General features: G+C 42.8%; 1 protein-coding gene across 5 annotated transcripts in view; it reads left to right on the top strand.

Annotated features, from left to right (window-relative positions):
• Positions 1 to 13,594, top strand: part of LOC104302312 (solute carrier organic anion transporter family member 1C1) — a 34,116-nt gene extending 20,522 nt beyond the window's left edge. For all 5 annotated transcript variants that reach the window (XM_054167976.1, XM_054167973.1, XM_054167975.1 and 2 more), the window contains 6 exons: positions 2,158 to 2,353; positions 3,495 to 3,660; positions 4,637 to 4,821; positions 9,899 to 9,963; positions 11,257 to 11,374; positions 12,509 to 13,594. In XM_054167976.1, coding sequence (XP_054023951.1) covers positions 2,158 to 2,353; positions 3,495 to 3,660; positions 4,637 to 4,821; positions 9,899 to 9,963; positions 11,257 to 11,374; positions 12,509 to 12,731 — 953 coding nt within the window. In that variant the 3' untranslated portion in view covers positions 12,732 to 13,594. The remainder of the gene's footprint in view (positions 1 to 2,157; positions 2,354 to 3,494; positions 3,661 to 4,636; positions 4,822 to 9,898; positions 9,964 to 11,256; positions 11,375 to 12,508) is intronic.
• Positions 13,595 to 14,406: the final 812 nt, after the last annotated feature.

The raw sequence follows: 14,406 nt of genomic DNA, 5'->3' as shown, positions 1-14,406 counted from the left end.
GCCTCGTTTCAGAGCAGCATTAGTTGCACAGCAACAGGGGTGTGTACATGCAGAAAAGCTGTATTGATCCATTGTGCTATGTTAATTCCTTAAATTCAGAAGCTGGAATTTCCTGGCATGGAACTCCTGAAAGCAAGGAGAAATCTTCAAGCATAGTCAATGGCCAGAGAAAGTCCAGAAAACAATCCCTACATTCAGTACAGTACTTCTCATTGTGTTTAAAGATTTTTCTGGAACTAAGCTTTCAGGTATGTGCAAACCCAGTGAGGACTAATATCCATTTGATTTTATGAAACATAGGGACTGCATCCAACAGAGAATGTGTGATAGCTTAGCTAGGGAAGGATCCTGTGGACCATCATTGCAATTCAGTGAGGGGGCATTTCTTATTCCCTTTCTCTCCCAATCCACCCTTGTTATGAATGCTGAGGGTTGATGAGAACTAACAGTATCAGTTTGCTTTTCCCTACCTTTTTTTCCCATTTCTTTTTTCTTTCACAATCTCTCTGATAGATATCAGAATTGTCAGAGCAAAAAGGTCAGCTGGAGATCCTAAGAGATATTTTTGAGTAGTCACAACTCAAGGAATGTGCAAGTCAAATAGCTCCCACTGTTACTTTCCTTAAATATAGACACTTTGCTCCCCACCCCCACTCATAGGGCCAGCATCAAGCAGTTGACTTACCTGTAAGGTTATAAGACAAAGATGTGAACCAAAAAAGGTGCATAGGGATGAGCAGGCAGTCTGAGTACTCTCTGGTGCATCACACAGCTCACAGTTTCAACCTCAGTCTCCTCCTGCAAGTAAAAGAGCAGGAAAACCAGGTATATAGTGACAACGTACATTTCCTGCTGCTTCTATACATACTGTTTCTAAATCCCTTGCAGTACAACTTTCAGATAGGATAGGATGGAATGGAATGGAATGGAATGGAATGGAATGGAATGGAATGGAATGGAATGGAATGGAATGGAATAGACCAGGTTGGAAGAGACCTTCAAGATTATCACATCCAACCTATCATCGAACACCACCTAATCAACTAAACCATGCAACCAAGCACCCCATCAAGTCTCCTCCTAAACACCTCCAATGATGGTGACTCCACCACCTCCCCGGGCAGCCCATTCCAATGGGCAATCACTCTCTCTGTGAAGAATTTCTTCCTAACATCCAGTCTAAACCTCCCCTGGTGCAGCTTGGGACTGTGTCCTCTTGTTCTGCTGTCCCAGTAAAGCTTCCTGAACCTCCTCAGTGGAGCTGGGTTCATGTGCTCAGCCAAGATACTGACTCCTGGCTTTGCTAAATAAGATCAGGCTTTTTCTATCAAACATACCTATTAGCATCCCTTCTAAGCATTGATATTTCTTACCATGTGTACAGGTGGATCAAACACTGAGGTGAGCCAGAAAGAGCTGGGAAAATAATTTTCAGTATCAATGAAATCTACCAAAGGGCACCTTGCTTGACTTTTTGTATGTAGTGAATGGTTGGGGGGTTTTGTGTCTTCTTGTTCATGTCCATCGATATGGACACAGCTTTGAGCAACACTATCCAGGTAAGGATTAATTGTCACCCAGTTTTACATGTTTCCTTCAGTGTTCTTCTATGTGGTTGTCTGAAGTCTGACAGAAGAGAGCCCATGGGGTATACCTATCTTTCTGCTCTTGCAACCTGGACACACATAAAATGACTGTTTTTCTCCCTGTTGGAGACTCCTCTATGGGACAGTCAGTTTCATAGATGAATGAAAACAGAAAAATGCTGTAGGCAAACCCAAATTTGCCCTCTAGGAATGAGCAGCTTGGGCTCCATCTGCCAGTGGAAAAGGAGAGAAGAGGAGCTGCCTTGGGAAGCTGGAGTAGGGCAACCCAAAAGAGTGGACCCTGTTGCTCATACTGTTTCTGTATGAGAAGAAAAGTTTGTATACAGGGAAGGTTATAGCAGTGTCCCAAATGGGCAGTGGCAATGTGGCTGTGTTTGTTGCACTAAGTAGCACAATACCCCAGGCAACTTCTCTGAGCCCAGAGTAGTTCATGAGAGAAATAACACTTAAAGGAATAATCCAAATCCAGACAAATATCTTATTGATGCTGCGGAGGATAGTCCATGGAGCTGGGGTTGTCAGTAATAGAGATTTTTCTGTTTGATTTCAGGTCTTATCAACATTCCTGCTGTGGCTTTTGGCATATTCTCTGGAGGACTCATCATGAAAAAATTTAGAATCAATGTGTTAGGGGCTGCAAAACTCTCCTTAGGATCATCTTTCTTTGGCTACCTTCTGCTCCTCTCTTTATTTGCAATGGGCTGTGAGAATTCGGATGTGGCTGGACTGACTGTGTCGTACCATGGGTATGCTGGGAAGGGCACACTTCAGCATAAAGTGCTATTGTGAAGTGAATTCTTTCCTCCTTTAATTCCACAAAGTATATATTTTTGAAAAGAGAATGACTGACCTAAATATACTTCCCAGAAATCTCCTTCAAAGCCTTGGAAACTGCTCCAGTGGGCATTGTGTTAGAATCCTTTCCTGATTGTTGCCTTCAGCCCAGAGGGGTTTATGCCACAAGTGCAGATTATTTTTCTGATTACTTTTTAATTGTTATTACCATGGGACCCATCCTTTGAGCCTAGAGATTTCTGGAAATGTGAGGAGCTCAGTAGGGAAAGTGAAATTCAATTAATTGTTTCTTGCCTCTGGTGCTGTTGACAACCCCATGGCATTTAACAGCCTCTGAACCCAAACCTTAAGGATCTGTGAATTAACCACGAGTTAGGCATAATGTTAACCATGAGATACACCTGAGGCTAGCAATTTTTGGTCACTTTCACCCATGCTACTGCTCTGTAAAGCTCATGGTTGGGGAAGAGTTTCCATCATTGACTCCACAGCAGCCCCAGGAGCTGCTCTGCTGGTGAATTCATCAGCAGCTGGTAATGTCAGCCTGAAGTGAGCAAATAGCCATTGGGCAAGGTAGCAGACCCTCAGTTTGGATGAATTTCATTCTGATCATTTCCTCCCTTACTCCTATGGCAGGCATTTTACATTAGTAACTCACTTCCCTCTTTGCCACTAGAGTAACCAAACATTTTTGACCCAGTTTTGTTAAAGCTGGGTCAAGCCTCAGAAAAATGAAATCTTAGAAAAGACAAGAAAATGCATGAACAGATATTGTTAGCTCTCTCCCTTGATAAAGTGGCTACCGTCTCACAGTAGCTGGTGTGATAGTGTGAAAATCATAGAATCAGTAAGGTTGGAAGAGATCTCAAAGATCATCAAGTCCAACCTGTCCCAAAAATCTTTTGATAACAGAGAAATAAGAATTTACACTGCTGCATAAACGTGAAGAGACAACACCTTATGGGCTACAGATAGAAGGTCTGGCCAGGTGCACCTGGCAGAAAGCATAACCCATGATTTGGTAATGATTTCTTCCACATCTGCTATAGAACATCACTGAAATGTCTCTCTCTTTATTTTTTCCCCCCCCAGAACTAAACAGATGACTGATTATGAGCAAGCCCTGTTTTCAGAGTGCAACTCAGGCTGTGCATGTTCCAAGAACGACTGGGACCCCATCTGTGGGGAAAATGGAGTTACCTACATTTCTGCTTGTCTGGCTGGCTGTCACGCATCCAATGGCAGTGGGAAAAACACTGTAAGGCAACCTTTCTGTTCCATAAATTATGTGGTAGTTTTCCTAACACAACCAGTTCTGTCAGAGTCAATGCTTTAAGGCATGTCCTCTCCAGCCCTAAACTGCTCAGAATTTTTTTATTTTGGTTTTTTTTTAGCAATCTGCCTCCCACATTTCAAACTTTCTCAACTGGCATTTCCAGGAGAAATCCCAAGCGTAAGAGGGTTTGGGGTTTTTTCCAGCTATTGGCTGTTAAAACTGTTAAACCCCCTGCACTAAATACATCAATCTACAGTAGCTTATTTCTAAACTTCTCTTTCAATGAGCAAGCCTCTTCCACTTTGGATTCAAACTTCCCTGTTAGCCAGAAAAACTTCATGTGCAACCCCTGAACATCCACTTCACGGAATCACAGAATCACCAAGGTTGGACGAGACCTCAAAGATCATCAAATCCAACCTGTCACCACAGACCTCATGACTACTAAACCATGGCACCAAGTGCCACATCCAATCCCCTCTTGAACACCTCCAGGGATGGGGACTCCACCACCTCCCTGGGCAGCACATTCCAATGGCTAATGACTCTCTTGGTGAGGAACTTTCTCCTCACCTCCAGCCTAAACTTCCCCTGGCACAGCCTGAGACTGTGTCCCCTTGTTCTGGTGCTGGTTGCCTGGGAGAAGAGACCAACCCCTTCCTGGCTACAACCCCCCTTCAGGTAGTTGTAGACAGCAAGAAGGTCTCCCCTGAGCCTCCTCTTCTCCAGGCTAAGCAACCCCAGCTCCCTCAGCCTCTCCTCATAGGGCTTGTGCTCGAGGCCTCTCACCAGCCTCATTGTTCTTCTCTGGACACATTCAAGTGTCTCAATATCTTTCTTAAACTGAGGGGCCCAGAACTGGACACAGTACTCAAGGTGTGGTCAAACCAGTGTGGAGTACAGGGGCACTTCTCCGCTCTTTAGGTAATATCACACACTTTTACCTGCTGTCTTCCAGGTATTTTTTAACTGTAGCTGTGTGGGAACTTCGGAATCTCCTTCACAAAGCTCCTCAGCTGTGGTGGGACCATGTCAAAAAGGAAATGAGTGCCCAAAAAAGTTTCTATATTTTCTAGTAATATCAGTTATCACTTCATACACTTTGTCAGTAGGTGGCACACCTGGATACATTCTGCTTCTAAGGTAAGAAATTATTTCTGCTGGCATTGCCTAAAGTTTTCAAGGTGTTTTGACACATGTAACTGGGTCTTCCTCACCTCTAGTATTGTGAAATGTTTTCAGCTATGCAACATGCCTTTTAAAATGTTTGGGTTTTTTCCCTATTGAAAGGCATCCCTGTAATTTGACACTGAGTTTTCTGCCATTGAAGCGATAATGCATTTGTGGTTTTCCCTACCAGCAATACCTTTCTGGGTTTAAACACAATATAGGAGGTCTGGTTATCATTTAGACCAAGTTCCCCTTCCCTTAATGCTCAGGATGTCAGGTAGTGATGGGACTAGGGGGAATGGAATGAAGCTGGAGGTGGGGAGATTCAGACTGGACTCATGAGAGTGGTGAAGCCCTGGAATGGGTTGTCCAGGGAGGTGGTTGAGGTCCCATCCCTGGAGGTGTTTAAGACCAGGCTGGATGAGGCTCTGGCCAGCCTGATCTAGTGTGGGGTATCCCTGCCCATGGCAGGGGGGTTGGAACTAGATAATCCTTGTGGTCCCTTCCAACCCTGACTGATACTATGACTGATACTATTTTTACATCACCAGAATGGTGTTGAATGTCCTCCATGCACATGGAAACCAGCTCTACATGTGCCAATGTGTGCATACATTTGCTTATATGTTCTTCTACCTTGCTATGGATACCAATGCACAGAGATAATCTAACCCATACCCTCTATACATACTCAACTCTTCTCCATTGATCCATTTTTTTATTCCATATATTTGACCTGTCCCAGGTTTCTCTTTTCAAAGTGGGGGGTTGGTTTGTTGCTGTTTGGGTTTTGTTGTTGTTGTGGTTTGCTTTGGTTTGGTTTTCTTTTTTTTTCCTGTTACACTAATCATGGATTTATTAAATGCTTGTCCCGAGGGGTTGTTCCAACAGGCATTTCACTGCTGGAACTATTTGTCCATCACTGAGTGTAAGCTTTTAAGCTAATTTTGGAAAGTGCAAAAGGGATAGAATACTTCTAGTGATTAATCTGGATTTTTGTCAACTTTTTTTTGCAATTTTTGGATTCTCAGTGCTGCTCCACTCGGTTTTGGAAAGGCTTCTTGCTCAGTTCCTCTTTCCAAATGATTTCCAGATGGGTAGATTCTACCTCTCAAACAAAACAACAGTTAATATTGTGTAACTAATCTTTATAACTGTTGTGATTTCTTACCCCAAATTCTCTTTGGTTTGGTGGGTGCCAAGAGGATAGAGCCGGGCTCTTCTTGGTGATGCCCAATGACAGGACAAGGGGCAATGGTGGAAGTTGAGGCATAGGAAGTTCCATGTGAACAAGAGGAAGAATTTTTTCACAGTGAAGGTGACAGAGCACTGGAACAGGTGCCCAGGAGGGTCATGGAGTCTCCCTCTCCAGTGATATTCAAGACCCATCTGTATGCATTCCATTGTGGTCTGTTATAGGTGACCCTGCTCTGGCAGCGGGGTTGTACTGCATGATGTTTCAAGGTCCCTTCCAGCCCCTATCATTCTGTGATTCTGTGGTATGGCAGAAAATGTGTGGATATGGTACCAGGTAGGGCCTCAAAACCATTGTTGCCATGTTCAGCCTCTTGCTTTCCATCCTGTCTCTCTTGCAGAAGTGTTAGGAAGGAGACATTCAAAGCTGAACACCTCCAAGTTTAACACTCACAGAGTTGCCTGCACTTCTCAACTCTGTGAATTTGCTCTGAGGGGACTTAATGCTTAATGGATTTATTTAGAAAAGCTTAAAGAGATTTTCAATAACAATACTAAAATGTTTTGTTATATGAAATTAGCAAAACAGCTTTATTGGTTCTGCTTTGGAGCTTTTGTTTCTGTTGACAATCATTTTACTTTGAGAGGCGGTTAATTGAAACTGAGGAGTGGTTTTCCTGCTGAATTGGAGGCTCCTGAATCTGAGCTGAAGCTAAGACATTTCTCATTAAGAATAGAATAGAGTAGAATAGAATAGAATAGAATAGACCAGACCAGGTTGGAAGAGACCTTCAAGATCATCGCATCCAACCTATCAACCAATCCAACCCACCTAAACAACTAACCCATGGCACCAAGCACCCCATCTAGTCTCCTCCTGAACACCTCCAATGATGGTGACTCTACCACCTCCCCAGGCAGCCCATTCCAATGGGCAATCACTCTACCTGTGTAGAACTTCTTCCTAACATGCAGCCTAAACCTCCCCTGGTGCAGCCTGAGACTGTGTCCTTGGGTTTTTCAACCCCTGCTAGCGACCTGTGGGCACCACTCCACCTCAGGGTCCCTCTTATGTTTCTTAAATCCGTCACTGAGTGACTTTCCCTGGAAATCTCTCTGAACTGAAAGTGTGGTTCTCTTCCCAGAAAGAAAACAAATAGTCCCAAGGTCAAGTTGCAGACTTCATGAAGTATTTTTTCCGATTGTCTGTTTTTAAAATTAGTCAGTATTTAGTCAGATCTGATAAGATTTCAGCACTTAAGCGAGCTGATGTTTTCAGATGAGCAGATATCGTTGCACCTGCCACGGAGCACGAATACAGCTAAATCCCTAAAAGCCTATGAGATTTAGTGACATTTACTTCAAGGGTTTGCATGCCTGAAATCACTGAAATACGCTTACAGCTAGTGGCTGAGTCATTTGCTGAAATGTCTTTTTAGACTAATTACAACTGCCAAGGAACTTGAGAAAGCTTTGAAGTTTTTGCAAAAAAACCCCAACACCCTGCAGTACAGATAGATGTTGTTCAAGCACAAGCTATTAATAGCAGATGATTAGGCAGTGAAAAGGAAGTCTCAGATCTCCCAGAGAAGTTTGGCTTTCACTCAAGATCTCAAAGAACTTATGTTTCCGTGCACAGACAATGCCAGTGCTCAAGCCAGTTTTAATTATTATTTATTTTTTTCACCTGAAAGAGAAGGGTTGTTTTTTTTTTTTGTGGAATATAAATCTTATGGAACACAGCATGAAAATCCAATTGTTGCTTTTATTTTCCGCTTTTTACTTTCTATGTCTTCACATCTGTTCAATAGGATTTCTGGGCTAAGGCTTGCTTCTGTACATCTGATAGGAGGGGGGGGAAAAGCCATTCTTCCAGCTCAAAATTGTATTGCACTGATACCTGCTTAGATGGCAGTGCATGTGTTAGTCACAATATCACAGGATCACGGTATCACTAAGGTTGGAAGAGACCTCAAAGATCATCGAGTCCAACCTTTCACCACAGACCTCATGACTAGACCATGGCACCAAGTGCCATGTCCAATCTCCTCTTGAACACCTCCAGGGATGGTGACTCCACCATCTCCCTGGGCAGCACATTCCAATGACGAACGACTCTCTCAGTGAAGAACTTTCTCCTCACCTCCAGCCTAAACTTCCCCTGGTGCAGCTTGAGACTGTGTCCCCTTGTTCTGGTGCTGGTTGCCTGGGAGAAGAGACCAACCCCTTCCTGGCTACAACCACCTTTCAGGTAGTTGTAGAGGGCAATGAAGTCACCCCTGAGCCTCCTCTTCTCCAGGCTAAGCAACCCCAGCTCCCTCAGCCTCTCCTCATAGGGCTTGTGTTCCAAACCCCTCACCAACTTCGTTGCCCTTCTCTGGACATGTTCCAGCAAGTCAACATCCCTCCTAAACTGAGGGGCCCAGAACTGGACACAGTACTCAAGGTGTGGCCAAACCAATGCAGAGTACAGGGCACAATGACTTCCCTGCTCCTGCTGGCCACACTATTCCTCACAATATAACAGACTGTATAATGGTAATCCATGATCAGGGCACTAGAGAATAAAGCACTCAGATTACAGAATGAGATGCACATAGTAGTTTTTTGACCACAGTAGTTTGGTGGTGTTTTCCACGCATGTCCTTCATACGTTTTTCCATTCTCAGTAAATTAAGGGAAGGTGACCCAAACGCCCTTCACAGTGTGGATTCTTATGCTGTTCTGGAAGATAGGTTGGGAAATAAGAAAATATCACCGGGGGGGGTAGTGAAAGAGCTAATTTTACAGTGGCTTTATTATTTTATAGAAGGTATTCCTGAGTTTCCTGAGTTTCTGCAGAAGCTGAGTCCATCCTAGCTCAGAGCACACAGGCTGTATCTCCAAAGTGCTATGTTTATCTGTAATGACAACCGAATTTCACACATATTTTTTTCCTTTTTCCATAGAACCAAATGAATGTGACAACATGATAGTATAGAATCAAATGACTGTGGCAACAGGGAGTTTAATCAATTACCCTAATAACTCACATGTGTACATATCAAGTGTGTCCCAGTTTAACTGAGTGACTGGATGTACTCACATTCTAAAGGCAAAGCATGCACTCAAGTTCTTGGTGGATCAAGTATTGTAATAGGCAGTCTGACAGATGCTGGGTGAAACAGCACACTTGAGCAGCTGATGAAGTTAGCAGCAGATGAGTCCTAGTAATTTCAGTGGCTCCATACATACGCTGCTGCTAGCATAGATGAGAAAGGCAGCTGGTCTATTACCCACAACCTCCACCATCCTAGAAGAGCCAGGGTAATGAGCAAAGGCTGACCTGGAGCCTGGAAGGATGTCTACATCAGTCTGGGTCCCTGTTGAAAGCTCAGAAATGTTCAAATGCAAATGCTCTGTTCTGTCAGAGAATGGCTTGGAGCATTTACCTCTACAGAAAGTGTGAACCTAAACCTAGATACAGTGCAGTTAAATTGCCTAAATACCTTGTACTAGCCTGGGTCATGAGCCACAATTTCAGAGTGTTTAACTGAATAAAACTGTCCAATGAGGCATAATTTCACGACCAATTTTCTCCTACTGCATTAGTAACTCCTAACTGCTATTATCATCTGAAAAGGCATCATCTTCTTAAAATGAGCCCAGAATTCCTAGTTACTGTTCTGACTTTATTACATTATTTACATATAGAATAGAATAGAATAGAATTTCTGTAATTCTGTTAAAGCCAGTGTCAGTAAGGAGGGGGGAAAAAGTCACACTTCTTGCCTTCCTTCTCCTTTCTAGTTTTGTTCAAATAATCTACATTCAGTTATTTATTTCTATTTAACACCATGTTAAAATTTACTTTTAGATGCATTAAACCACACTTGAAATCATTTGCACTTGGTATCTACACTCTGGCAATAAGAGTACTTGGTAAGTCCAGTTGTGCTCTTGGGTCTATTTCAATATACACCTCAGTAATTGTTTTATCCTAGAATTAAACTTTGATGGTTGGAAAGAAAGAATGGCATCTCGCTGACAAGGTAATATTGCATGGTTTTAAAGAAATAACACATAAATACAGAAGAGCACAAGCAAATAAAAAGTAGGGAAAAGCTTGGAAGAAGGGAGCAGCTTTGTATTTCATAAATACAGGTACAATGCCAATAGACACAGGTAATATCCATAGAGGTGACAAGTGATCCTTTGGACTGTGAAGCTGAACATCAAAATTAGTTTTTGTCTCTCCTTATTCAATGACAAGCACAGAACAGCTGTAGCTCAGAATCCGTGACTGATTTTCAGGCATACTTTCATTAGTTTCTAAGGGAAGTAATCTTAGAACGGGTGTGTCTGAGGGCAGAGTTCACTGCAGTCTTGTGTTAGAGTCTTTGACAAGTTTTCTCTAAAATCAGGGCTACCATGAGATGCCAGTGAATGGAAACTGAAATCCTCTAGGTCTTCATACAAATGGCAGTAAAGAACAAGAAGCAAGTAATTTGTTTAAACAGAGCAGACTTGGACGAGCTGTATGAGGTAGATGAAACATCATCAAAACAAGCTGTTGGCCACTTTCTCACACCTTTTCAGGCCAGGATTTCCCTCCAGGCTTAATTTCTCCACCAGCAACCTTAGATGGCTCCCCAGGTTGCACAACGTGCCCATTAGCACCTGAAAAAAATCTTTGCCTTTCCATCAGCCGCAAGCACTGCAGTATGTTTGCCCTACCACAGTAGGGTCTCAGGATGCTGCAGGATACTCATAGTCTTGCTGCAGGATACTCATAGTCTTACTGCAGACTTCCAGCCCTGCTGTCTCTCTCCCTTCTTACCCACCCCTCCTCAACCCACACACAGGACAGCCCCCACCCACAAGCTGAGCAGGCTCCATCACTCTGAAGAAAGGAGAAGTATCTCCTTTTTCTTTTCCCCCAGAAGAGTCCTGCAGGTTGAGAAAAACAAGCCGTGGCCAGCACTCCCGCTGACTTCCATGGGCTTTTTGATGTTCAGCTGCATTTCCTCCCCACCCCAATTCCCCACCGGGAGGAAAGGGTGGTCTGTGCTTGGGCAACGTAAAGCACGACGTCTCAAACCAGCAAACAGTGGGGAAGTGTCATTGCTGTTCAAAAGTATTATTTAATGTTCTACATGAACATGTCTCCAGATCAGAACTGATCACCCTGGAAAGTAACCTTCTTGCCTTTATTTCTTTGTTAAATACACCCAGCGGGAATTCCAGCCCCAGTGTATTTTGGAGTGGCCATAGATACTACTTGCCTGAAATGGGGAAGCAAAAGATGTGGGGGAAGAGGAGCATGCAGACTATATGACTCCAGTGCACTCAGGTAACAGCTCTTCCTCATTCATTCTTTAACTTGTGTTCTTGAACTAACCAACCTTAGTGATACTGAATACTGAATACTAACCTACACTCAGCACTGGTAGAAAAATTTCTGTCAGAAAATGTGAGTGAATGATTTGATGCCAGAGGAAAGGGTTTGACTAGAAATGCTAACAACAATGCTCAGATTTGAGCATCCTCTTTTGGTTTAGGTTGGTTGGGTTTGGTTTTTTGGCTTTTGCTTTGTTTTGGTTTTGGAAGGGTGGAAGAGGATGGATATCTTATGTCAATACCAGTCAGAACTGTTTAAGTCATTAAATTTTTCACACACACCCCAAAAAATCTTCAGTTAAAAACCTTGCTTTCATGCTAAAATATTCCCCAGTTTTTAAACAACTCTGCTGTGAGAATATGTGTAAGACATTAAGTAAGAAAATGGGCTGTTAAATTTCCTCATTGCTCCATGTTGGAGCTGGATCACAAAAATGAAAGGAAGGATTCCCACTAAACAAACTTGGTTTATATAGAGGCTTAAGCACAGTGTTGTCTTTACCAATTTATTGTTAGAGGCAAGTAATTATCTGAACTGCATTCATTAAAGGCTTTACCAGAAATGGGGGATGGAATAACAATGGTAAAAGGAAAATGAGAGAAGAAGTTGCCCTTCCACGCACCCCAAGAAAAAAACTTTGGGGAGCATATATCTTGTTTGGAAAATTTGAAGGACAAAAGCTCAGTTGGGACTCAAAACAAATGAAGCATAATTATGTCATTGTTGCTGTTGTTGTTACTGTCATGATGACTGTAATGGAAAAATACCATCAACTGGTCTTGGTATCACTGCTACTGTTTATAAGGCAACCAAAAAATAGACAAATCACCCTATAAATATTAGCATTATTCTCACTGAAGCACATTGGGCTGAAGGAGATCAATTAATGGCTGAGACACTTTCTTGGCCACAGACCACACAATACCTGACCTGGGTGAGCTAACAAGTTCTCATCTCTGGTAGCATCACCTTGTTTGAAGAGCTTTCTTACTCAGCCTTAGCAGAAGAAAATACAAATGTGTCCTTGATGCCTTTTAGTCATATGTTGTCTTTGGAATGGGCTCTGATCGATCATTTCTCTCTCAGGTATGTGTATCTGGGGCTGACTTTGATGTTGGGCACGGTGTCCATTTTCTTCAGTGTTGCTGTCCTTTGGGTTCTCCGGAAAAGGTCTTCTTCACATGATGAGAACCTCTCAACCAACGGGGAGAGTGGCACCTGTGGGACAAAGAGCAGGAAAGATAATTTAGTCAATAGTGATCATTTAATTCAGACAACTTACTGGCCAGAAAAGGAGACTAGACTTTAGGAAGACTGAGATCTCACCGTGACTTTACCCAGTGAGTGGTGCTCCAGGCAAAAGTCCATCATCAGTGAGGAGATATTTTAGCATCCACCCTGAAAACATCCACCTTCATGTAATTTTCACTGTAAACAGCAAAGACAATCATTTTAGCACATGTATAACTCTGAAAACACCGCTCACCATATGTCCTACCAAGTCAGTGCCACTCAAGTGAGAGGAATTGTCGTGGCTGGAGAGTTGCAGCTTGCTTCCCCACCAAGAAGCCTGGTTTATGGCTGCCCCTCAGCTCCCTTCTGTATGTGACAGGTAGTGTGGAGTCTGCAATGCAGCTCTGTCCACCGTGGTAGTGGACCAAGGGGAGCTAGTGCACAAAACCTGACTTGGCTGCCTGGAAGTTCCAGGGATATTCTGCACACAGCTCGCCCTGGCAAGCAGTGCAGCATGGGGTAGGAGGAAGGCGGTTTGCTGAAAGAGCATCTGATGAGTTCAACCTGTAACACTTAGAAAATCAAGTAGCTCTGTTATAGCACAACAATAACAGCAATAGAAGTTGTCCTTGCAGTTAAAGAGACCACAAAAGTATTGTCCAAAGGAAACTGGAATAAAAATAGAGCTTCTTTAGCTTTACATCAGTTTCTTGGTACTTGCTACTAGTCAGTATCCTGAATAACTCCATTCATTTTATGCAATGTATTAATACCATGATACAAGTGAAATATGATTTATTTTTGAAAAAGCTATGACAAGCAAGCTTGGGAACAATAAAATTAATTCAAAGACCAGGTGATATGGAGGCTTTTCCTTTGAATTTATTGTAAATGCTCACTAAAACTAAGACATGTATCATAACATCCTTTTAAATACAAATTCTGCAGTTTGAAAAGGTTTGGTATTGAATATATTTGGGGTGGGGAGTTCAATGGAGAGCTATTTAACACGGAACAAAACCTCAAGAATGCTTGCACTGAAAAAGATAGTGGCAACACCACCACAAGTGATGTCTTTCACAGCAACTAGAGTTTCAGAGCACGTGATGAAAGGTAGGCTTCACTTTGCATCATAATATTGGCAAAATAAACTCATGTCACATCACTTGCATCTCAGTAGTGACTGCATGCTTACAGGTCAGAGGCAGGTGTGGAGCCTCTCCTGCAGGATGCATGAGGACAAATAGATGTATAAGAATGAGGTTTACTGAGCTTTATCAATGGTGTTTACAGCGTGCCATAGAGAACTACTTAATCCATTCAATAGGAATATCAAGAAGGATGTTGCTTAAGCACCAAATATCTGCAGAAGGTAAGAATTAGACCCATCACTTGAGAAAATGCAGCTGTCAGAGGAAGGACTAATGCCACCCAGCATTTGCACATTGGTGAGTGTTTAGGTAGTGGCCTGGAATATGGTCTCTTGTCTCAGCATTTCATCCTTCCAGGTAAGTGTCAGAGGCTACAGAGAGTGGGGTGCTGACTAGCTATGACTGTTCACTTTGTCTTGTATAACTGGCTATTGAATTAAACAAATGAAATTAAAATAAAATTAGAAGGTCTGCAAATAGGAAACTAATTGAAGCATTCTGGCTAGGGTCAACCACAAAGTCTGGTGTTGTGGTCTAAGGTCTCATCTAAAATGCTAGAATGCATCACCATCCAGGAGTAAGCCAGATGCTTGGAGCCTT

The sequence above is a fragment of the Dryobates pubescens genome, chromosome 15 (assembly GCF_014839835.1).
Source record: "Dryobates pubescens isolate bDryPub1 chromosome 15, bDryPub1.pri, whole genome shotgun sequence".
NCBI classification, from domain to species: Eukaryota; Metazoa; Chordata; class Aves; order Piciformes; family Picidae; genus Dryobates; species Dryobates pubescens.
The sequence above is the reverse complement of the archived record's forward strand: the minus strand, read 5'-3'. Positions and strand labels throughout refer to the sequence as shown.